The sequence below is a fragment of the Idiotropiscis lumnitzeri genome, chromosome 6 (genome assembly GCF_059441095.1).
Source record: "Idiotropiscis lumnitzeri isolate Australia: NSW breed Sydney's pygmy pipehorse chromosome 6, RoL_Ilum_1.0, whole genome shotgun sequence".
NCBI lineage: Eukaryota > Metazoa > Chordata > Actinopteri > Syngnathiformes > Syngnathidae > Idiotropiscis > Idiotropiscis lumnitzeri.
Window position 1 is genome coordinate 13,817,907 of NC_142396.1, and position 25,824 is coordinate 13,843,730.

Below are 25,824 nucleotides of genomic sequence, written 5' to 3' on the forward strand. Positions count from 1 at the left end.
TCTAAAAGTAGACAAAAAGCGTACTTTAACCATTGGTTTGAAGAGCGCGATGGGTTATGAAATGTGTTCAATAAAAACATGGATATAGTCAACAGTGTTACAAACGCATAAGTTGGCTTAATTGTACAAGTCGCTGTGGTTTGCTGTTCAGCAGTTTTGTGCCATCTTTGAATTTGATTTCTTTTTTTTTTTTTACGCAAGCAAGCTTTTTACACAGGCTGAGAAAATAAATCATAGCCTGTGGTTATTTTACTGTAGCTGAGTGGATCTTTTATAGATGCATTTGAGAATTAAAGATCCCGCCCCCAGGTTTTGAGTTTGATAACTCCAAAGTGGTAAATTGTGGCCCTCTCCATCATTAAAGTTGCCCAACCCTGAGTTGGAGGATAGGCAGTGATGTATTATATGGAAGATGGGTCTTCTTATGAAGGGCCAATAGAACCCAAAAATAACCTTCACTGTAAGCAACTTACACTCATTTTAACAACACTGGCGAAATTGTTAAAGTGCATGCTTATAGACCATCGAATTTAAGTAACTTGCTAAAAAGCTTTTAAATTAATGATTAAAAAAAATGTTTCCATCACTGTAAGTAAAATCTAATAATTCACATCACCCATACTGGTTTGCAGGCATCGACAGCTATCCGTATCAGCTATGTGTTACAGTAAAAGGGCAACAAAAGTGTAGAAAACAGACATTTGTGGAGTTTGAAAGGGTGTGACAAGGTGAAAAACAGGGTATGAGTAGATCGCAAGAAAGACGAACTCTTGAGAATTGCAGCTTTCCAGCATGCTTGTGAGTGTGTGTCGTTTGTGCAAGCTACAACAGGCCAGCCAAAAGACAGCGATAGAGAACGTGTCTAAGACGGGAGGTCATGATCCTTCGTAAGTCTGTGCTACCTCCAGACATTGAATCCAACCAGACTCGCACTGCTTCGTGCCGGGCAGATGTGTGGGCAGGGGCTACATTCAAACCAGAAGATACAGCTCAATGAGGGATGGGTGTCAGGGGAGTAACAGTAAAGTAACAAGACACATGGGAGAGAAAACAGAACACAAAAGAAACAAGCGGGACTAAAATTAAAATAAATAAATCCAAATCATGGACAAGAGGATTATATGATGTACTGGGATGAGGTTGAAGAACATTTTCACCCCAGAGGAACAACAATGACTGTAAAAGGAAACTTAAAAGACAGCAAATAATTAGACATTCCAAGGAAAAAAAGCAATGTGACACAAATGTGAAACATCCAAATCAGGTTAGTCAGGGGAATGAAGCTCCTCCTCTGTTGTAATTAGACACACTTTAATCCTAATTCCAGTGAGGTCAACTTGTCTAGGATGGGCCCAGCGAAACTTTCCCCGTTGTGGCTCCTCTGGGTGCTTTACCTGTAGAAGAGGGCTGTGTGAGCTCAATGGGCTGGGAGGCTGAAGCCAGTTGGCCACCCCCATCTGTCTCAGAGGCTTCATGTGGTCCTGCCGCACTTGGAATCGCAAGAGGATCCAAAGGCTGCAGGACTTGTTGAAGTTGGACGTTCTTGGCTGAATGACGGTATCGTGTGTATTTTTGTTTCAGTGTTGTATATTTATGTGAGGACAAATGAAGAACAAGTGGGACAATAAAGGGAAAGGTAGAGAAAAGGGGACACAGGAGGAAAAGACAGGAGAAGAATGACAAAGAGAGAGAGGCACAGAGGAAGTTAGAATAAAGATGCAATCATTATAAACCGAGGCACAGCTCATGCACTAGAATAAACTGCAACAAAAAAGTCAAAACATTGGAAATTAAGGTTAAAAACAAAAAAGAAAACAAACATAACAGTTAAAATGTTAACCTATAATTTCAGCGCCTATAGGGGAGAAAGCCTGGCATTATTTGGTTAGTATTTAAAAGCCACACAAATTATTTCCTAGAGGGTAATAATATGGTTGTGTGTGAAATTGCAACATAAAACCAAGAAAAAAAAAGGGCACAATCCTTGAATAAGCAGGCCAAACCAGCCAGAATTGGCACATTCATTCCAAACTGCAAATACATCCACAAGCAGTTGTGCTGCTACCTTTAAAAGTACAAACATCATCTTCGTCTGTGAGGTACTTGTCCAGCCAGAGACCTGACTGGAGCTCCCTGTCCCAGGGACAGTAATCCCCCTCTGCCAGTAGGTGGAGGCAGAGGCCCACCCCAAAAAAAAAAAAATCATACAAAATTTAACAGAAGGGAAAAGGTGGAAAAAGTAGGGCATGTTAAGGACAAGGAATGTTGAGACATCAAACATGAAACAGATTTCAGACAAAAGCAGAATAGCTCAGAATGGTGAGGGACTTGACAAAACAAATGACAAACACAATCGTACCTTCACTTGACTCTTCATCGTCATCTTCCTCATCGAGTTCAGCGAGAGCCTCATCCTCTTCGTCGTAGTGGTCACCTCTAAGTTGGGCGTGGAGCTGGACTGCCTCCTTCCAAGGGACTCCACCAAGGTCTGAGGGGCTGAGAAGTTGCTGCTCCTCCTCCAACTCGACTTCCACCTCCTCATCTTGTTCGTCTTCCTCCTCCATGTCTGAGTCTGAGCTACTGCAACAACAACAAAACAGTCAGGCACGTGTTTTGTACTCCAAGTTGGCTCAACATTGAGAATCCTTCAATTGGGTATGTCACAGTTAAAAAATTTGATTCGTGTAATCCTCATCACCTCGATGCCATTCACAATTTGTCTTCAAGATCTATGTTATTGCTGACTTTTCTTGCTTCTTATTGAGAGCTGGTTTATGTTTGTGTATTTATACTTGTGACTGAGTTTAATTTTGTTTCATGCACATTTCTGTTAAGGTTCCGTATTTATATCTCCATGTGTTTCGAAAAGAATTGTGTAACTTTGTTTTCCAGCTCTTACCTGGAGCCCAGGTCGATGTCTGTCGCTTTATCCAGCACACTGCTGAGATTATGCTCTGCCAGTGTCTCTTCAGGGACCTCCTCCAACTCCTCCTCCCTTTGTAGGGACAGACGGTAGTTCTCCAACTCAATTCGCTCGGGTGTTCCACGCAGTCGCTTTGCTAGGCTTGGCTCCTGTAGGCCGTTGGCTTCTGGTACTGCGGTCAAGAAGAATGTGGAGAGAGAAGCCATGATGATAAAAAAGTATAATGTGTGGCGTTTGCATGTTCTCCCCGTGCCTGCGTGGGTTTCCTCCGGGTACTCCGGTTTCGTCCCACATTCTACATTCCAAAGACATGCATGGTAGGTTGATTGGACACTTTAGGTGTGAATTGTGAGCGCACGTGGTTGCTTGTCTATATGTGCCCTGCGATTGGCTGGCAACCAGTTTAGGGTGGACCCGGCCGACTCCCCATTGACAACTGGGATAAGCTCCAGCGTCCCCGTGATCATTGTGAGGAGAAGCGGTTCAAAGAATGATGATGATAATAATAATAATAATAGCAATACTTTACACACACACACATTTACACAAATAAAATGCCGCTCTTGAACGCAATTTACATTAAAGAAGTGTTGCAGAAGAGAGGCAAAAATATTTCCTTGTTCTGCGGAAACTATGTGGCGTAAATGTCGTCTCTATTTAACGTCTGGGTGTTATTTTTGTGTAGCCAATAACAGGTGAAAATAGTAAGTTTCAAAAGGGTTAAGTTGGGATATTTTTTTTCAAATCGAACCGTGTGATGCTTCGTTGCAGAAGGACTAGACTGCCGTCGCTTGTAAAGTATCCAATACGTATCCGGACCACACAAGAAAGTAATAAAAAATCAGGTTTCCCCCAAAATTGTAATTGCGCCGTTCAGACAGTGATAATAAAAAAAAATAAAATAATAATAAATCAGATGCAGGTTGCATATGGGCTAAATAAATAAATAAATACAATCAGATCTGGCTTGCATTTGCCTGCAGTGTGAAACTAAAAGACCAGCTAGACTCTGCCGTCGTAAAGTCGAAACGATGTAGGTTGAGTACCGCGTAACCCGAGGGTCGTCTGTAATAGTTAATTGGCTCATTGTTTTATTTATTGCATTACTTGTGGCTTTAGACCTTTAAGAAGGCGTTTGTGAAGATGTTGTTGGCAGATGTTTGTTTTCGGGTCATTTTCAAAGGCTTTAACTACAGTGAGGGCATAACATGATCGCATACTTCGAAATATTCGGCTGCCGCCAGATTCGTGTTTGTTAATCTTAATCAATGCCAGTGTTAAATTAGCGACAGAATGTATTTTTTAGTGAGCATTATCTTAATGTAAGTGTGCAATAGCAATATAATGTATAACAACTCGAACGAGGCGGTGCCTGTGAACTCAAACAAGCTGGCGTTTTTTTTTTTTATTTACTTGTTACGAAGTTGCCATTTTGACAGCACGACGATTCCACCTGACAGCAACAAAATGTTTTCCATGGAACACAGAGGGAAAATGGAGAAACTTTCCACCAAAAACAAAAAATTGAAAAATACTGAAGAAGAAAAATGTGCAAAGACGTGGAATCTGCAATTGCCAAACTACGAAAATGCAGAGGTTTACTGTACAGCAAAGAATCAGGACGGTGAAGAAGCAAACGCTGCTGTAACAAAACCAATCCATTTCTGATTATTTCTAAATACCTCTCCGTGGGAAAGAGTGCATCCTCTATTGGCGTATGTGCATGGGTGTCTGCGAGTGTGTGCGTCCAAATCCACACAAACCAAACCCACCCAGTTTTCTGACAAGTTACTGTGTTAACATTCACTGCCACTATGGCTTCACAACCTTATTTATGCACACAGGACAAAGTGACAAGAAGACACCGATATTTTAATCTATAACTGAATTTATTGAATTTGATATTATTTTTAAAACAAATATCAGCAAACAAATACAGCACAGCACGTCATTGGTACATGGAGGGTGCTTTGCCTTTTTCCCATCCTGAGAAGCAAACCCTAAAACTCTATTTTTCTTACTTGTGAATCATACAACAATCTGACAGTTATCGCTCGACTAAATCTGAGCAGTAATAAAATAGTGAATGAGAACTGAGAAACAGAGAACGTTTAACTTTGTTTCTTATTCTTATTTTATGGGTTAGTCTCATCTGAATTTAACCTTTCACCTGAACAAATCCAGAAGGTAAAAAGTTAAAGCAACTTACGATCTACATAACTGACAGACTTAATAAAACATGACAAAGATGTGCACGTCACTATTTCAAATATTCAAACGCCAGCTTGTCAGCGATTTACCTCATAACGCAGTATCATAATTAAGTTACCTAGTTAGTGACCACACTTAAATTACTTTATAGATTATTAAGCGATGTCAGGATGGATATTTTCATACCGTTATATTATTTAGCACTATAGTCAACTTGCCACAACTCTACACTTGCCACATACAGCAGCAGGCCCAACTTTAGTCACTATGATGAGTCCAAATACTCTACTATGCATTAAACATCAAACTACTATGTTTGTAAATGCAACTCTGATAGTGCTAAAAAGAGAGGTTGGTGGATACAGTGGAAGACGGTAAAAGAAAAGGTTCAATCACAGGCACTAAATAAAGCACAACAGCCCAGCTAGCAGTTTTAAGATGCTCTGAAAGGAGGGCCAAAGGTAAAGCTCACAAAAGCACTGATACACTCACTTGGTCAGAGTGAAGTAAGTCTAGTAGGTTTTAGTAAAAGTGTGTTACTGTTACACAGAGAAACATCAACAAGCAAAGCTCGGAAGGGAAACATCACACAGGAGGAGGCAGAGCTAAAAGTGAGCATTCAGAGGCCACTAGTGGTTACATTCACAAAAAGAAAACTGGAATAGAGGCTTGTCATTAAAAGGCAGGCATGCCAAAAGAGTGAGCTTTACTGCCAAGGCGCTAGTATTAAATCATTTCTTTTTACATATATTTAATATTTCTGCTCTTCAACAATTTCCAAGCCCCCCCCCCAAAAAAAAAAATCTAAAGTCATTTAAGATGCACCATTCATTTAAAAGAATTCTGCCAGAGAGCTTCAGCGGCCTGTGCAACTTGAACATTGACTACAGATGTGGGCATAACAAATGACGCATCTTAAAGGAATAAATCAGTCATTGAGACAATGAATCACACCATTTACACACTCTGCAAGCATAGAGTCAATACAATCAATCACAGAAGAACGTGCAAGAGCTAAATATATATAGTCCCACAAAAGTTAGCTGGGAAGATCATAAAGGAGAGAAGGAAACTAAAAGGGGGACAGGAGGACCATGCTAGAGGAAGTTGAGCAGGGCATTGATGGTGAAACAGCAGAAGAGATAGATGCAGTAGCTACACAGGAAGGGAGAGTCAAGGGGGTTGTGTGCCACCTGGTGGCACGTCCGAGAAAGTGTGCGGCAGACGGAATGCAGAGTGACTCTGCAACCCATGGCCATGCCCACATGGCACGCCACAGGGGGCATAGCAAGAGAGGAAAGTCGAGTACCTGAGAGCCGGATATCGGCTGAGGGGCCTGCCACTGCCATCGCCCTTCCGGGGGCATCCACTAGTGCTGTAGGCGTTGGAGGCTTCTGGTTTTCCTATGAAGGTTGAAACGTTTTTGATATTAGACCTTATGTTCCCACTGAACAGTAAAAACACTATTTTCACTTTTCGTCACTTTTAACTGACAATTCGAGTCAATTAAATACCGTAGATGTGGTTGGAGCTGGAGAGGGAGAAGGCGCAGGTCTCTTTCTTTGAGCATAGCCGGACAGACGATAACAGTAGTGTGGCTTGCAGTAAAATTTACCTGTCAATAAAAATTAACAAATACAATTACTTGTTAAAGAATGTATACTACAGTAAGACATGCATAACCCAAAAGCTTTGTGTAGATAATATTGTCATTTGGCATATAAAAAAAGACATCGTGCTATACGCATCTCAGGGAGGAGTGACACAATAAATTAATCATATCAGAATCTGGCATCGATCGCATCATGTGCTTCTATTTCTGCAGCTAGCACCATGTGGGCTTGTTGTAAAATTATATGCCACCAGCTTGTTTTTCCAAAATAGGCATGAGTGACTCAAAATGAGCAAATGGCGCCGGGCATGTGGAAGCAATAATCCACATGTGCAAATTACTGTGTCAATGGCGGGGATTTTCTGTTGGGGCTCTGATGTGGCAATTTCGTAGTATCTCCGTTTAAAAGAGGCTCAAATAGATTGCGTTTTCACGTCACCTCAAGTGTTTAGTTTCAAAAATAAATTTGATCTCATGCGAATGGATGTGGAAAATCTATGAGGTCGCCAAACGGTTGAATTTTAGTTTTTTATACATATCATCCAGGGATTATAGATAAGATCTTTTACATACAGGTGAGCTCAATGACATATCAGAGAATAATAACTCATCAGGTCCAGCCTTACCGTCCTCCACGTCAAAAGCATAGGAGGACAGTCGGAGTGTGGTGCCACAGTAGTCGCACTTGAAGCAGCTGCGATGAAAGAATTTCCCTTCGGCGCTCAGTCTCTCCATCACATACACTCGCTTCCGACAGAAAAAACAAACATCGCTGCCTCCGATATTGACGGGGAATTCTTTTCTGAGGGAGCCCTGTGGAAAGAAATCGCAACACATCAGTAACAGGCAAAGTTGTAGCACTCGAGGGAGGTTATATATGATATGACGGCCCGAACTCGCACACCCATCTGCTTCAGAAATGTGCTGACACAATGTGTAAAGTAAAATCTCATTATTCATTACGATCCAAAGGAGCTACAAACACATCACTATCACAGATTGCTGATACTTGTTGAATCCACGCTTATTATCGCAGCAACCACTGAGCACTACCACACTGTAGACAAAGCTATTCAGTCACGTGCCGTTGATCGCGGGGACAGCAAGCTTACCAAATCTCTTTTCTCAGGTAATCGTTTGGGCTCTTCCTGCGATTGAAGCTGATTGGCTATCTGCTCAGCCAGAGAGCTAACTCCCCCTGTGTACATCCTTACATAGTGCTATGAAAAGTATTACAGGGAGAAACATAAGAAAGTGATGCAGGAAAATGAAAAGAGAACATAAAATGGGGATGCAGATGAGGAGGAAGGAACACGCAGCACAACAGAAACGGGTACATGCAAGCAACGGTGCAACGCAGGAAATGTCAACATGAAAAATGTATGTTCCCAAAAAGGATTAGTAGCTTAGGTGTGCTGACAACCATATTCAAACACAAACTAATCAAATATGAAAACTGTGTCAGTGATGCCTTGGACAAAGTACTTGAAAGAAAGAGAGGATTAAAGGCAGCAAATCATTGTGTCTTTAATGTAATTTAAATCTCAGTTAAATGTGTTGACAGATTACAGCACTGCAATTGAAGAATACAACAAATTCACTAGGAATGGGAATGATAAAAGATTTTTTCCTAATCACACAATGTTTACACGTGGAATTTTACGAATGGCTGGTATCTGTAAAGTTATGTTACAATTGTCGTGCTACTTCGATACTTGACAACAACCGGCGGCCACCAGCAACCATGACTAATATACCGCCATTTGAACAGAAAGTTAACAGGAAGAATTTTGATTTCGGAGACCAACTGAAAAAAAAAATATGTCGGTATTATTTTAAAATAATACTGAATGTGCTCATGCTCACAACAGACAAGTCAAAGTCAAGCAAGAGGAGCGAGGTTCTCAGTTCATCGAAGTCTGCATGTCCTTAAGGAAAGGCACTGAAGCCCTCAAGGGGAGACAGCTCAATCAGTAAAGTAGTCTATAAAACCGCTTTTAAAAAAACGTGTGTGAACCTTTTTCTATCTGCTAAGGAGAAGAGGATGATCATTGATCCCTCTCACCCTGCTCAATCCTAAAACTCCTCCTTTAAGAAAGAAAATCCCAGTTTGGCGAGTAAGATATCTCAGTTCAGCGACAGCAAGTATCCCAAGGCTTTTGGTTGCTTGAACACTGAGAAAGATTCAAAACAAATGTAGGCACCGAGTTGCATGCAGCAAGCAAGTTTTATTCAGCATTTGTGTTGGCAAAATGTTCTTGTCTGTGGCACTTCTCAGCTTAGGAATCTCTCAAGGTTCTTTTTAAGAATAAATGAAACTTTTAAGAGTTTAAAGCGTTTTTTTCTTTTGAGTTAAAGCACACACAAATAAATGCAACAGTACTGCACAATATTAGATAATTAGAGACCGACGCAAACGCGACAATAAAATGTTACAAATGAGTCATTACATATCACAAGCAGACCAGGGCAATCTTAAAAATATATTAATATATATAATATATTAAAACAAAACGCTGTAAACAAGAGAGACACAACTTGACTGAACATGGGCTCTAGTGTGTGTTAGTGTTAATACACTGCAATTTTCTCTTCAAAGCCAGAAATCAGCTACCTGTCTCAAGTTGTCAGAAGAAAGAGAAGAATCAGAGGCACTTTGGGTACGGCCCAGGTGCCATTGTTCCATGAAAAAACTTGAAGGTTTTTTCTTAGGCTTCATGACAATTTAGGGAAGAAATGAAAACAGTTTTGATCAATTTTAAGATTAATCAAAAAACCGGTTCATGCCCTCACTGGTTAGCTTGTAATGCGTGCGCTGCAACTCAACTGCAACAATTTTCTTTTCTTCATACCGTGTCTAAGTCTTATCTTAGCAACTAGATACCACATTTATTTGCGTGTCAGTACCGAAAAATTGATCTTCCAAAAGATTATACAAAAGCTATTTAATAACGACACGCATGTGTAACCAATCTGAGATCAGTACTAGTACAATAAGTTTATGTGTCTATTCTGTTGCAAAAAGGCAACTCCCCCTTAGAAAATGTTCCACAAATTGTGCCAATGTTCATCGATAAAAGAAAAATTCAACGGTATCAAAGTATATAATGATTTTTCACCTTCGGTCCAGTTGATTTGCCCTCCAACTGAGAAGCAAGTTGTTCTGCCCTCTCGTGAATATTAAGCACATATAAGGGCATTGGGACAGCGGACTTTACTGGATTCTGCAGGGGAATAAATTACGCAATAACCAAATGTAGAGCTCAAATCAAATGCATTTTAAATTAGTTTTTGCCTGGTTAGCCAATTTCTATAAATCACTCCAAATATGTAATTGGTGTTAAAATGCATGGAATTGTTAGGCATTTGTTTCATTGGTGTCACAAAAAAAAAAAAAAAAAAAAAAACGCTAACCTTTCTACAAGATTCAGAAGGCGAGCGAGATGAGCTTGGATGCTCACTGATGCCACGGGACAAATACCACTGCTCTAAAAAGAAACGGGATGGCTTTTTCTTAGGCTTCAGAGATAAGAAAGTTCAAAGACGGGTAATTAGAGGATTACAATGAGCAAATACTAAGACATCAGCATCAACCATCTGTAAGCATTACCTATTTGAGTAATTATTATCCTACATTTGATAACCATGTTTGATAGTCACAGCACAGCCATGCAAAGTGTTCACCTTTGGTGGCTTGACATTTTTTCCCTTAAACTTGGAGATAAGGCGGTCAGCCCTCTCCTGTATACCAGGTACATGGATAGGTCCTGGATCGTTTAGGTGCAAAGGCTTCCACTCCTGCGCAGGAAACTCCATTAAAACCCGACACCAATGGCCTACAAGTCGCCATGTAGCTTCGCCAATATTGACCAAATCTTAATCTTGCCCTGAAAGGCTTGGTCTGATACTAAAGAAATGATGAAAATGTGAGTATCCAAGCAGTCATTTTACCCCGTAATTGATAGGCTTCTCGTAGTATTCAAGCTCCTCTTCGTCCGCAGCGACACCCAAATGCTTGAAGGTAAAGATAATTTGTCGGGATGAACACTTGTTTACATTAAGAAATACGCGAACGAAAGAAGCTGTGTGTGTTATTTCAGTGTACAGCACGATTGCTCTTGATGATGAATTATTACTCAAAAGCCCTTCACATTTATGCTGCAACAAATTAATTTCATATGATGACAGAAGAGAAAGCGCGAGCGCACTATTCTAAAAATACACAGAATGTGCACACCAGAAAGGTCATGTCTAAACTAACACCGGGTATCGACAAGTTAGGGTAAAGTAGATGGGTCGGGCAAGGATTTGTGACAGACAAATGGACAAACGCAGCAGAATGTGTGTCACCTCAGTGTGGAGAGAGAGCGAAGAAGTGGAGGAGGAGGAGGAAAGGAGAATGGTTTTCTTTGGACAGCTCCGAGAGCCTGAGCTGGCTGCTTGCTCTGCAACACTTCTGGCCTTGGGGGATGAGGAACAGCAGATTCAGCATCAAGAAGGTGAGGATGATGACGTGTGTATTGGGGATGAGCGAGTACCAATACCAGGTATCGTATCGGGCCGATACTGAACTTATTTCAACGTATCGGGTACTTATGATCGTGAAGCATGTCGATATCAGCCACCAATACTTAGATAGATTAAATACAATACAGAAATAATATCTGACATTGGGTGAGTTTTCCTTGCCTGTAGTTGGTGCTACACTGCGGCCATTTTACACATCTGTGAATCATCATGGGCGTCAGAAAGGTCAGAATTATCTGCTGCTGTGTTAACTGAAATTTATGTATCACAAATACTGATGGTATCGGTACTTGGTATCAGTGTACTGAAGAGTCAATACTCATACTGGTATCAGTCTGAAAAAAAGGGGTACCGCACACCCCTAGTCTAGATGACTAAATTAGCAACTCATTTCTCATCAATACAATTTAACAATGAAGTACAGCATTTAAGAAATCATTACAAGCTAATTATTTCATTTGATTAAAGGCCTTTAGGGTGAGGTACCAAAGAAATTGATTAATTTCACCACTTCCATGACGTGCACGCGCATTCACACGCGTACACATACAACACACACAACCCACCAACAGCAGCAGGAATATAAAATGTGAGGAGATAAAACTACAGAAAGTTTACCTGAGGATTTTGGAGACATAAGAAGAGCGCTTCAATAAATGTTATCTCGCCTTTAAATCAATGACTGGGGTAATACACAAATCTAGGGCTAAAAAAAAAACTAAGAATTGTATCAAGCACGTATATTTAGCTATGGATCTGGAATTTTTATTTATTTATTTATTTTTTAATGGTAGCAATGCATCTGTGTGGATTGTTTTATTGGCCGCATATGCAGTCTTAAAACTGTGCAACTATCTTTTGGGTGCAGCCTTAGGTGACCCTCAAGTTTCCAACAAGAGTGAAGTCGGACAATAAAATACATATTGTTCTTTTCCAATATTGTGCCTTTTCAGATTATTCTTCACTGAATTATTGGCATTAAAAGTTGACAGGTGACAGTAACTGAATCCAAAATCTTCATAACCTGAAGCCAGGAGCAAATGTGGAGTTTGTAGGCCAGCAAGGAATTTTTGCCTTAATGTATTCTCAAATTAATGTGACTTTGTTCAATACCTAATGCATTGCACCTGCTGCTAGAACTGCAAGGTTTTTAGTTGCTTTTGAAAGGATGGCATAACTAGCGTGGCATTACCATTGCCAAGTTTGTGGAAGATGCTGCAAACTAATGTATTTTTTTAAGTGTGTCACTAAGAAATTAATACAAATTAATTCAGAGCAAAAAAATGTTTATTCTAATGAAGTATTATTATTTTTTTGTGCCTACCACACGACAATTTCCTTCAATGTTTTTGGTAAGAACATAGCAGACAGACAAGTCATTTAAATAATTGTCGCTATCCATTATTTTCACACTATTCTGTGCATTTGAGAAAATGAATCAACATTGAAGCAACATGTGAAGATACCGTATCTGGCTTGCTTATATATATATATATATATATATATATATATATATATATATATGTATATATTTGATTATTTTGAGGAAAAGAGGAGGGAATTACATTAGTTTGCCACATTGATGTGCAACCAAAAATAAAGTGCCGCTACTTTTGGGGGGGGGTTTGCACGGGTTGGAGGGATGGAGAACTACTAGGGCAGCACCACTAATCATACCTGCTCCCCTCTGTTGGGCAGCGTCTGACACTTGATCTTTTCTTTGTAGCGAATGCTCAGCTGCTCCTGCTGCTGTGTGCGTCTCTGTACCAGGACCGGAGAGGCAAGGGGAAAGACTCTCACATACTTTTTTTTTTAACACCACGCAGCAAATATCCGATCACTTGGTTTAGTAGCTATGTGAGTAATACCAGAGATTTGCTAAGTAACTCCAGACGGGCTCACACAAGGCCAAATCTAGTTTAATGCACACCACAGGGGAATCGTATTGTTAGTTGATGAGTCTCTGGGAGTCTCTACATGGAAGGGGAAGGCCCAATTTTTACCTTTCTCCAAGCTGGTACGGGTGCAAGGCGCATTGGCTCGAGGGGTTTGGGTAGGGACTGGTGCAAAATACAGTCCAGATTGGGCAGCGAGTCCCCCTTTGTGGTTGTGTAAAGATGGCGAAAAGTGGTCGAGAAAAGGCATGCAAACCGTCATGGAACAATCCATGATGGGAGGTGAACAGGAGAGAGAAACAGACACAAAGAAGTGATGGATGGATGCAAAACCCAAGAAAACAAAAGTCATGAGAGGGCCATGCTAAAAGAATGGCACATTGAAAACATTACCATCATTATGCATCAAAAAGGGAATATTTCAATAATCTGACATTGACATCACCCAAGCTGTATAACACATACAATGGCACAGTCAAACTGTTTTGACGTAGTGTGCATGATGGATTCAAAAAGAGAATGAGTTCAGAGTCCTGCTTTTCTGCTTCAACAATGCTCCCCAGTGTAGCTATAACACGCTCGTCCCCACTAAGGCTCAAAGCTGTGTATACCAGCTCTCCGAGTCCAGCACGGTGAGGTCGCCTACATATAAAAGGAACAATAGCCTGCCTGACCAATGTCCGTTCTGGATCGCATCTCATTAAGACAACCGCCTCCACCTCCTCCGTCTTGAGACTAAAGGTCTAGTCTCACTGCTTTGGCAAAATAATTAATGTAGGAAAGAAAAAGCCACAAACTCCAGTGTAAATACCTGTCTTTTCAGTCCTGAGCCCGGGGCAGGAGCATTTTCCTCAAACTTGGCCAGCAACTGGGTTGCCATAACCTTGACTTTATTGTTGTTCCCTACAGCAGCAGAGTCAATCTTCTTCTCTGACAGCAGAGCAGGGACAGTGGCCTGTCTGTCCTCCCGACCAGCCTTGGATGCTTCCTCCTGAGAAATAAATGATCAATATAAACTGTTTTTGTCATGAAATACACAGTACTAGGGCTGCTCAATTATGAAAAATACATCAATCATGATTATTTTAGTAATAATTGAAATCCCAATTATTCAAACAATTTAACTTATAAATGAAAACAATATTCCAACAAATCAAATTAATTTCATCCTGAAGCAATTTTTAAAAAAAAGTGCAAATGTATGAATTTGAGTTTACTTTCTATGCACACATAAAATGCCATCAAACTGTTGTAACATTCAAATAAACAATTTCAATCGAACGCTAACATTTTTAACTCAAGTATAAAAACTATAATATTAGACATTGTAAAATGAGCACAATTTTAACAATGTTTTATATTTAATAATACTGCATACAATAATGTTTTTGGCAATTATGCCAATCTCAATCCTGAATCATCTAGTACCACATTTTTGATAAAAAGATTTGCATGAACAATTGAGTGTGACGACGACGCGATGATGCGTCATCTCAAAATGAGACAAAAGCCCCACATTTGTCATAAGAACTTACATCTTCAGACTGGCTGGTTTTTCTCCTCTTCCCCAAACTGTCAACATCCTTCTCTTTTTTGTCCTGTTGATGAAAAATCATGTTACTACTCCAGGTACAGCAACATCCATTTTAGAATATATTCAGGTATTTCGGTTCCAACGCTGACCTTGGGGTTACGTTTTCTTGAGATAGCTATGCTCTGTCCAAGCTTGCTAAGGAAGGAGATGGGCGATTTGGTGCTTGCCATAAGAGCAGCCTTTTCCTCTGGACTCAGATTATGATTATCTGATACAGAAGACAATGAAGATTAAAAAAAAAAATCTGAGACACACACATACCAAGGTTTAGATGTGATTCTGTTCTAAATGGTGTCTCTGTCTCTCACCTCCAGGTGGCACTGTGTCCTTAAACATCTCATAGAACTGGCTGAGGTACATAACCATTGAAAGTTTGTCAGGCTCCACCACAGAAGACATCTCCTTGCCAGTCATGCAGGGTGAGATGCCGAATTCCCGCTCTGCCACATCGAAACCCAACTGGTTGTTCTTTTCCTGGTCTCGCTCATCCAGAGTGTCAAAGTCACTGAGGGTGGTGAAAGCTTGTTAAGATTTCATCGCTGTCAACTCATTAAGGATGCACTTAAAAAAGAAGGCAATAAACAGCATATGCAACAAGCACGTTAACACAACAGTCATTCCAAACAAATCTATGAGATTTAAGCAATCTAAAGTGGGCAGAATAAATCAGTGGGAAACTTGCAAAAAATATGTTCTTTTGTGAGGTGCGTATGTGGGCAATTCAGATGCTTACATGAGATCTGGCCTGTATCGGTGGATAAGCGCACACAAGGCGAGTCCGCTCTTCCATGACATGGTGAGGTCTTTGACGCAAACATTTCGGTATCCCTCTGTTTGTCTCTGGCACCAATTGAGAAGTTTACTGGATCGAGCAATGGATTCTGAATAGACAGGAAGTTAAGTTACATTATCTCTTGAAGTAAAATAAATTCTGGATCAAACATGGATGACATAAGCTTGACTATTATTGGTAGCACGGAGCATACACTATATGGAAAATAAATGTGGACACGCATCTTAATTAAGTAATGCATACAATGACAGCAACAATAAGGATTTGGTCTACACCACTTAATGCTTCCTTAAGAATTTGAAAAACTTTCATGTGCCAGCATGACTGTGCCCCGGTACACCGAAAGGTCCTTTGAGGAAGGGTTGCACAAATTAAGTGTGAAAGCACTTCACAGCTCTGATTTCAACCACATGGAAATTGTGAGCCAGCCCTTCTTGTCCAAAACATGATGAATGCACTCAATTCCAATACTCTGAAAAGCTGTAGGAAGACTTTTCAAAACTGGTCGGACTGGGCGATATACCAATATCAATATGTATTGCGATAGACACAAGATCAATATAAATAGAAAAAACATTAGAAGGTTCAAGAAGGGGGAAAAAATGAATTAGTAAGAAAATACCAATCCTGAACTGGAAGTCTTTCTGCGGGATGCAGGCAGAAGCTACAGTGTGACGTTAGATTTGTGCCAATCATAACCACGTGAGAGGAAATTTTAAGCACAGATAAGAAAAACCATAAAATAAGTGTTGCGACAATAAGCTGGCTAACAAGTTATATTGGACGTTATACGGTGGGTCAACTGAAATGAACTCGCTCCAAGAAAGTACTTGTGAGTTATGTGCTACACTTATATTTCATTATTAGCGAATAATGGTTCATGTAACTGCATCGATATCAAATACGTACTTATATTGTGATATATTTTTCAGACATATCGCCCAGCCCTAAGTGGCATATAAACAATTGTCATATTTTTTCTAGTTACTAATAGCGTCATCACAAGGTGTCCAAATAATTTTGGTCATATAATGCATCTCCTGCTGGGCTATAATCTTACGGCCTCCTTCAGGCTGAGGCTGAGCAGAGGCTTGTTACTCGATAAGGGTTATCATCCATAAAGATCAATCATGTTAGTACCAATATAAACCAGTCCATCAGAAAATATAATGAACCATGGGGTCATATGTTCACTGCCATAAAGACGTGGGATGCAAATGAAAAGGTTAGAAGATGCAGAACTCAAGTGCTGCAACTGCATAACGTGACGATACTGTTATCAGTCAGTGAGTTAGTGCAATGCAAAATATTTTCTTTGATGATCATAAAACATTGCTAATCTTTAAGCATAAAGTTGGAAACCACAAATCTGTTAAAGCTATTAATCCCTGAAGAGCAATACCATGCAATCCGGACTTTGTGTTACCTTGCAACTGCTTGTCAAGCAGGCAATTGTCTACAGTGGAAATAGTCCAGCGTTACGCAATTACAGCAGCAAAAAAATAATAAAAATGAATAAATCCTAATGAATTGAGAAAGTGAATGATGTATTTTGGTAGGTAAAAACATGTTATGCATAAAGAAAATGAAGAAAATACAAACCATTCCGGGCCAGCTTTGGTGTTGATGAGTTGATCACATTCTCTAGTTCAATGCGCAACTCTCTCGACTCTCCTGTGTCTATGAGGTGCCTTACCTGTAAATGAATCATGTCTGCATTATTTTCTCTTTTGTACACTCACAGAGATACATAATCTAAACCACGGAATGGGCGGAGCACAATTTTTTAACTCATTAATTGACATTAAATAGTTGTCAATAGTCACGAACATCAACACAACGCCACCCTGAAAATCACATTCAGTCACTAATTTAGAACGGTAACAAAACGCTAGTTAATTACGGCGTAATTGTTTGATACGGCACAAGTCTCCGACGTTTGTGGCTAGCAGCTAGCTCTTAGCACTAACGACTAACAAATGCGCGGCTGGGAGTTTAAAAGCTGTATCTTGTTGTTTTGTTTTTTTTAACTTGTTTTTCAATATTGTGGACCGTGATTACTTTGTAATGCCTTGAAGTGCACTTTGAGGTCTTTATTTATTGTGAAAAAAATAAAAACAAGCTAAATAAAACTTTGTCTTCATTTATTTTTAATAAAAAACTTTTACTTCTTACATAATGTTAAGAAAACATTCATTGCAACATGCCTATATGCAATGATACACCTTATTTTATACAATGTATCCCGGATAAAATAAGATTGTATCCTGCCTTATATAGCGTTATGTTCTTAAATCCTAAACGCTAGAACTTATGGACAAAAGCATTTTATAAATGAAGAAAAGGTCGATTCATCTATAATTTTTTTTACTGATCTGAAAAACAATCCGATACGTGACTCAAAAATATGTGATCCAATTCCAACAAGCGTTCCTTTGCACCACGAATCAATAGTAACAGATCATTTTAAAGACAATGCTCATTTTGACTGACAGTCAGATACATGATTAGTAAACAATACAAAGTGATGAAGAACTGTAGCAAGGCTCAAAATATATATATGTATATTTTTTAATTGTTCTGAAGAATCACAATGTGTTACAGGCATAACAAGTTAGCGTTTGGTGATTTCCGTAACATTTGGCAACTCTGCATTTTGTCACATTTGTAGGTTTGCATTTCAATGCGTTTGGTGGTGGCGTAAAACGCACATTTTGACTCGTAGACTGTCATGCAAAACTACTTATTTCTAGCCACATGTAGTGTAGTTTTGTGGTAACATTACAAACAAAATCCATAAACAGACCTAACAGAGTCGATAGTTTGTGTAATGTGGGCTCAAGCTAGTGTATTTGATCTAGCCAGACTGTAAAGGTAAATCTAATTTTGCGGCCTGTTTTTTGCAATTGAATATTATTTCTTGGTAAACAGTAACAACAACCCAAAAAATATATTTGTTGGTTATCAGACTCACCTGGCTGGGTTTGAGGAAGTTAAGGCTAATATTAGGGTAACGTGTAGTGGGATCCACGCTGTAGTGACAGAAGTTCTTGCTGACATTTTCTGGCGTGGTCTGGGGCAGTAGACGATAAATACTCTCCCTAAGTAAAGAGCGGATGTTGTCAACTTGATTACTAATCTGTTGCATGGATTATTCCAAGTAAAACCGAACCATGGAAACAGGCCATATTACCACCACATTAACTTTGTTATGTAAGAGTGCACACCACTGAAGAGTCACATTCCATTTAGATCCTCTTAATCTATTAGCAATAACAAAGGTGTGACTGATGGCTCAAAGCACATACAGGCACATTTTCCAAGTAAACCACTCCAAGATTAAAGGGATGTATTTGAAGAGGAATGACATAAGAGCATGAACCGCTGAGTTTGAGTTGAGTTTGGTGTGGCTGTATCAGTGTTTCCACGCGCTCACCTCTCAGACAGCACTTCCAATGGCTGTTTTCCTTGAGCCCAGCTCTTCACCATCCACCCTGAGTCCATGGCTGCCAGGAAACCTCGGGCAATGCCAGTACCCATGGGCCAAAAGGGCTGGAGACAGAAACACATTCAACAACCAAATATGGCCAGAGAAGAGCAAATACAAATGAGTAGCATTGTAAAAACCGCTCACCTCCAACAGGCTGTCTCCCACCAACGCCACCAGCAGTTTGTGGCCACTGCGCTGACGCACCATGGCGGCACTCTCCGATGCATACATGCAGGTGAAGTCAAACATGGCGACATCAGGTTGGCCGTAGTGGTTGATTGCAAAATCCAGAGTGGGCAGCTGGTGGTTGGTTGAGAAATCCGCCGCCTCACGAGCGTAAGACAAGAGCGCAACCTGATCCACGTTTGCTCTGGAAAGCAGCTGCTCCGTGTCCGCATAGTCCTACAAGGGGAACAAAAAAAAACAAGTGGTCAATTATGACTTCTAAATCACAGCGACATTGAACTCTCTTCCAGTTACTTTGTGCAATGGCCTAATCATGGCCTGTGTGATACAACACTGCTAAAAAAAATACATATTTTTATAGCGAATACCTAAATCTGAACACAAACGTGCACACGAACGCCTAAATTGCATGTTAGTGGTCAATTAGTAGGGCTCTGGTTTCAAGGTTTCCACCCAATAGCAAAGACATTCTGATCGACTACTATGGCGTAAGCATTACAAACAGATAAAAGTGGTAACGGTGGAATCAATGCTCCAAAATAAGCGGAGAACCAAAACATTTTATTTGGCATTATTTCACTTAAAGCAACATAAACAATACGTATTTTTGCGCTCTCCCGCGGAAGTGACCCAGGGAAAGGAACGAAATCTGTCTGTATCGCAAGTGGCACAAAGATTAAGTCAGTGTGCTTGAGTTGACAGTTGAGTCTTGCTCTGCAGTTGGCTTGGTTTGACCATTAGACTGTTGGATAAAAGAAACGGCACTGGAAGAATGAAACGGTGTTGGCCTGTACGTGCGTGAAGCTACTGTCTACTAGACCGTTTTAATGATATTCGACAATTCGCTACGACAAACACACACAAACACACGCGATCTGCTTTTTGATCACTCACATGCAGAATGACTCCTTTCTCCAGCAGGCTTTGTTTTTTGGCAGTCATCACAAAGTAGTGTGTGTCATCCTTGTAGTAGACAATGTTTTCCAGGTCAATACCTAAAAAGAGCAATTGAAAGAAGGAGTGTTACATACCAAACACAAAATGTTACCCCATTGCAAAAGCAGTCTGCAATGCCTTCAGCGCAGGACAAGAGAGGCAATTATGCGACACAGGGCACATAACTGAGCTCTGGGAACATAGCCATGTCAGCAAAAATTTGGACAAAACTGGTATCAAAGCTTTATAATTGGACTGACAAATCAGAAAGGGTGAGCAGAGTTGGAGCGCCGATGCCAAATACCGAGTTGTTGTGTTCTACTTTACAAAATGGGAAATTGTCCGCAGTTCACACCTGTCGCTTCTCTGAGGTCTTGAAAGAACTTCTGATTGAAGATGAAGGCCACTCCACTGATTTCTTCAACCTTAGCCTCTGCTGTCGTGTTCCTGTTGATGAAATTTGCTGTGATGGCGATGGCGAGTTTTCCGCGGAACTCCTTACGTCGAAAACCTAGATGACAAAGTGGATTGATTTAGACAGAGGTGGAAATAACCTTTGATCGTTTTTTAAATTAATACGATTTTATATCAACATACGGTTATTATAAACACAGCTACAGAGCAAATAAGGTTCTACGTTCTCAAAAACGTAATAAAAAATAACATTCATTTTTGTTGTCTAACTGGTTCAAGAATATGTGCTCATAGCTTGAGAAAAAGGAGAAGACGACTTACCTGGCAGTGTGTTTCTCCTTCCATCTGCTCCAATGATCACGTCAAACTCCAACTCATTGACAGGGTGTGTTCTGGGGTGGACCTCAGCCCTCCAGCCTATCCCTGAGAACACATAAAATATGCAACATTAGACTGAAAAACTGCAGAAACTGTTCCTCAACCAAAGCAAATGTTACTTTTCCTTCTTATAAAGTTTGACTCACTTTCACTCTCCTGCTCCTCGGGAGGTTCAATAAGCCCTTTGAACTCCACGTTGACATGGATTTCAATGCCAAGGAGGAGAGCCACTTTGAGCAGCATGAGCTGAAGTTGACGAATACCTACAAAACAATGACAATGACAAAATCCCGCCTACAAACACTTGAGTCAACAATTTACTAATGAAAGGCAAATAAGTCAAACGCTTCAAAACCTGAGTGGACAGTCGCATTGTGCTCTCGGCAACTTACTGATATGATCAATTGCACCGGCGCAGAACTTTCCATAGAACTTCTTGGCCCCAAGGCCCCTGAGGTCCTGAATGGTGAAGGGCCAAAGGTGTAGCACGTTGTTCCTGGAGAAGGCATCCCTCTTCTCCAGCAGCACCACTTTGGCACCCAGGAAGGCAAGCTCGATGGCTGTTCGTAAGCCACATGGTCCCGCGCCAATGATCAGACACTAGCATTAAAGCAAAAATTTGAAAAACTAAACTCAACAATTTTATGTTACATGTCATATTGCATCAGCGGGGTAAAAAAGGTCTTGGGGTTTTCTTAAGATACTTTTACTGGTTCTCGAGCTGGTACACAGTCTCTTGTCAAAGGGTTTCATATCAACTTTTAAGGCCACTCTATATTACGCCCATGTCATGGTGATCATTGTGGTCTTGGACCTTGGTCAAATCTGGACAAACCTCTGATGTTGAGAAGGAATGTCCAGCTATGGTATGTTATCAACAATCATTATATTGAAACCGCAAACACAGAGGAATCACTTCATACAGTAGTGTTTGAAACGTGAGAGGTACCTTTGAGTTGGTACAGGCACGACCCTTCTTATACTCCTTCTGGTTGGCTCTCTTGTCTAACTTGGCCCAAAGTGCTTTGGCCTTCCAGTAGTTGAGTTTGGATTTGAGTCTGTGGTAAAAGACCCTGTACTCGGTGGGCTTGACATCCAGGTGATCACACAGCTCCTGGAAGGCCTTGAGTGTGCCCTTGCATGTGGTGGCCTGGACAAATTTGTCAAACAGGACATGGGATTGGATGACCCCTTCTCCTCCGGTTGCACTGATGCCTCCATCCCCCATGGTCCAGGCTCACACAAGGCTGAGAAGGCCCTTCACCCCCCCAACAGGGGTCTTTGGGTCCAACCACAGCCCTGTATGATGTCAGTTTTTCTGTCCAGTGGAAGTATCTAACGATCTGCCTCAGGCGTTCTCATTCTGTCAGGAAAAGAAAGAGAAATAAACTGAATGAAACTTCTGATGTGTGGTATCGCATGATTCATAATTATATGTTGCTGAAGAGAACAGCTGGGAAACAGACTTGGTAAACTTTCCAGTAGCCGGATAAATTAAATATGAGTAAATCCAACACAAACGGGAACAAAACACCATATTATAGATATTTTTGGGCGGAGAACAAGCAATGCCATGCAAGCAGTCTGTGTAATTTGGTTAATTTGCGCTCTCTATCAAGATGGGTTCATGTAAAATATGTCCATTACACCAAATAGAAATGACAAGTGAAAAACACAAGAAAGCATTCACTTGTTGCAAATATAACATCTCCCACTCTTGTGGAAAAACCTCCCATGGTCAGAGGTTACTGATGGAACTCGCTTCGTGTAGAAAACCTCAAGGAACCTTCACAGCTAAATCAGCTGGTAAGACAAACAACCAATGTTAATATTGGATCACCCCACATATCAAGGTCCTTTTCATACACAGACATGACTTGCAAAAACTCTCTTCTCTCTCTAGGAATGGAAGTCCCAGACACAGGAAGGCCTTTGTACCAACACAAACCCAAACAGGAAACACACAGGAAAGTTTAGGTGCCCAAGTGCGGTACAGACTGAGACACAGTCGAAAGTAATCCACTAAAAAAAGCTGAATGGAACCGTCTGCTTCATCACAGAATCCAGTGGGACTGGGTAATTAATGCAACATTTCATTTTCATTTTCATTTGAGAGAGTATTAGTTTTTCCACTCACACTGAATGAACTTTGAATGAATAGTAATCTAACTTTATCCATAATACTGCTTTGTGGTAGTGCGTCCACAAATTTATGGTGCACCTTTTAGACAACATTGCAGTGTACACAAAACAGTGTACATTCGTTTGAAAATTAGTACCAGATATTTGCAATAATAATTTTTCCGCTTGATATTTGTTTTGTTAATTGTTTTTTTATATCTTTATTATATCTTTCATTAATTTATTTTTATTTTTTGTCATTATTTTTATTTTTTTGGCAAGAAAATCTGAACTTTATTTCATGTTATTCAGGTTGTATTATTCAGAGGCACTTTTAATGGTGGCAGCTGAGTTTGAATGTGATTGGTAAATTCAGAATACAGGCAGATTCCCAGGTATAAGAGGATGTGCACCCCTGTGCAACCACATACAGTTCAGAATTTTCCATTCACGTTCTACAGGTTGTAGGTCACATTAATGAGTTTTGAAATGATTAATTTGCATTTTTTTAAATATATATTAAGGTACATAAAGATACAAATCAACAAACAGGAAGATACAATGAGTGCTTATTTCAGACAGTCCATTTATATCTATAACTGAAGGTTTAAAAGTAAATTTGGAGGATGGTTAGCAGAGAAATAAAGTATAATCAAATTAAATGAAAATAATTTTTCTATTTTAAATGGGAAAAAAAAACAATTGTAATTATCAATATAGACTGAAATTAAATGTTTATATTGTGAAATATTTTTCAGCTATGTCGTCCAGTCCTAAGCACATTATGATTCACAAGTGGTTGATTTAATCTTTATATTGACCAGTTTATTTGCCTTTTTCCTAGTTAGTCTTGAACTAAAATTGGGCTAAAAATTTTAGCCCAATCTTTATTCAGTTAACTACATTTTCGTCTCGTCTTCCTTAGTCCATGAAAATGCATACGATTTAGTCCTAGTTATTGTTTATAAGCTTCAATACGTGATTGCAATGAAGGTTTGAAATGGCACTGTAAAACCACAAATGTAGTAATGATATACAAAACTGTTTATCCAATACCGCAGTTTCAAAATAGCTGGAATGACTAGGCTGACTGAGTGCATTGGCGTGTATCCTTAAATGGCATTGTGTCCTGCCTGGCCTATGCTCTGCGGGCACCCTGGGGATCAAGTGTACTATTGTCACTCTGCTCCTTCGCCTCTCATCTAACTGTCAAATTGCAAGAAGAAAGAAGAATATTTTCTTTCTAAACACTGAGTAGCTTCACAAACGGGCACCTTGTAGCAGAGAATTATGGAAGTGAAATCAGTTCAGGGCTCCACCCAGGCGTTACTTCAACTAATAGTTGAACTACTAATGTAGAGCTTGGAAGTGGTTTATTTACACAGAAAATTACTTATAGTAGGTCACCATGGTAAAAATATGATTCTTGTCTCGTAAACAGCAGGTCAATAAAATTTGAGAGAAAGGTTTGAGAAATATACATATGTAATTTCGCTTCATCAAACACATCTAAACATTCTGTACTCTGTACTGTATTAGTTCAACAATGTTCCAGTGCAAATTAAACTTTCTAATGAACAATTACAATTTTAGAATAAGTGATCATTTAAAAAATACTACATTTAGACAAGAATTGAACATTTACCACGGGCTAGCTGAATAAATATACTATTATCTTTTTTCAACATCTCTTGCCATGAATTTGAAACAAGCCGTGACAATGTTGATCTCTTCTGAGGCACGAGCTCCTCACCATCATGCTCCTCATTTCCAATTATTGCTGTACTTTCCTCTGACTGACTCAGCAGAGTGCACTTTGGCATTTTAATTAAGCTTTAACCATGTGTTTGCACCCTGATTGTTGGGTGACTACTGGTTTAGAGGGAATTTATTAGATATGCAGGAGAGCCCACATTTTAAATATAAATATCGCACATGATTGGTTGAATTTAATCATGGGAGCCAAAATGATGACTGGGTTAAAATTCAACGGCTAAACTAATAATCATGACTATATTGACTAATATTATAATCACAATTATTCATATTCAATTATATTACGGACCATATTCTCACATTCACGCTTAAGTATTTTTTTTTTTTTACATGACAGCCTTGCACATTTTCAAAGTATGTCAGTTCTCCCGTCCAGATTTCTGACACACCCATCATGCATAACCTGGAAATTATGTGTGCAAACACCAAAGAGGCGTGACCCAGTCAAGTCCAAGGGTGGCCCAAGGCTGACGCGTGCTGACGTGCGTACAGAGTGAGTGGCGGGGGGGAGGAGGCTGATCACACCTCCAGTCATCTCAACGGCTGCCTGAGTTATAGATTTTCTAATCAGTTTTTATTATTTGATCGCGTGAGGTGTGTGACCTGATCAAACCTCATTCACATTGCACCAGCGCCAAAAACACATTCAGTGATGAGCACAATATTCTGACAAAATTACTTTAATATGATTTAATACAGAATGTAAAACTGCATGCTCTTTCGAAGAAGCCAGTTATATGAGCATGACCACCTCACCTGCATGATTAGTTTAACTTTTGTAATTTAATTTTGCATTTTAAGTGTGACATACTGCATTTGCCAAATGGATCCAACCACCCTTTAATTAATGAATGCATGTTTTAAAATCACAAATAGTGTTTGTTACAATACACACACAAGATATAAACGTGATATGACACATGTACACAGTTTCATCTCTAAAATGACAACAGTTTACAACAGTTATT

At 39.9% G+C, this 25,824-nt stretch overlaps 1 protein-coding gene across 17 annotated transcripts in view; it reads right to left on the minus strand.

Annotated features, from left to right (window-relative positions):
- Positions 1–25,824, minus strand: part of mical3a (microtubule associated monooxygenase, calponin and LIM domain containing 3a) — a 74,977-nt gene that overhangs the window by 25,138 nt on the left and 24,015 nt on the right. For 7 of the 17 annotated variants that reach the window (XM_088299137.1, XM_088299148.1, XM_088299146.1 and 4 more), the window contains exons 2-29: positions 21,909–22,322; positions 21,352–21,559; positions 21,106–21,222; positions 20,903–21,004; positions 20,523–20,678; positions 20,126–20,226; positions 19,190–19,447; positions 18,992–19,107; positions 18,530–18,656; positions 17,158–17,251; positions 15,496–15,643; positions 15,071–15,267; positions 14,852–14,970; positions 14,704–14,766; positions 13,980–14,159; positions 13,277–13,372; positions 12,951–13,034; positions 11,097–11,207; positions 10,698–10,760; positions 7,859–7,966; positions 7,373–7,559; positions 6,649–6,749; positions 6,444–6,537; positions 2,900–3,095; positions 2,360–2,580; positions 2,066–2,158; positions 1,395–1,547; positions 903–965 (exon numbers count right to left, since the gene is read on the minus strand). In XM_088299137.1, coding sequence (XP_088155263.1) covers positions 903–965; positions 1,395–1,547; positions 2,066–2,158; positions 2,360–2,580; positions 2,900–3,095; positions 6,444–6,537; positions 6,649–6,749; positions 7,373–7,559; positions 7,859–7,966; positions 10,698–10,760; positions 11,097–11,207; positions 12,951–13,034; positions 13,277–13,372; positions 13,980–14,159; positions 14,704–14,766; positions 14,852–14,970; positions 15,071–15,267; positions 15,496–15,643; positions 17,158–17,251; positions 18,530–18,656; positions 18,992–19,107; positions 19,190–19,447; positions 20,126–20,226; positions 20,523–20,678; positions 20,903–21,004; positions 21,106–21,222; positions 21,352–21,559; positions 21,909–22,187 — 3,835 coding nt within the window. In that variant the 5' untranslated portion in view covers positions 22,188–22,322. Of the gene's footprint in view, positions 1–902; positions 966–1,394; positions 1,548–2,065; positions 2,159–2,359; positions 2,581–2,899; positions 3,096–6,443; positions 6,538–6,648; positions 6,750–7,372; positions 7,560–7,858; positions 7,967–9,360; positions 9,454–9,865; positions 9,971–10,160; positions 10,266–10,430; positions 10,545–10,697; positions 10,761–11,096; positions 11,208–12,950; positions 13,035–13,276; positions 13,373–13,979; positions 14,160–14,703; positions 14,767–14,851; positions 14,971–15,070; positions 15,268–15,495; positions 15,644–17,157; positions 17,252–18,529; positions 18,657–18,991; positions 19,108–19,189; positions 19,448–20,125; positions 20,227–20,522; positions 20,679–20,902; positions 21,005–21,105; positions 21,223–21,351; positions 21,560–21,908; positions 22,323–25,824 lie in introns of all 17 variants that reach the window. The other 10 variants (XM_088299154.1, XM_088299139.1, XM_088299142.1 and 7 more) reach the window with 10 other exon arrangements.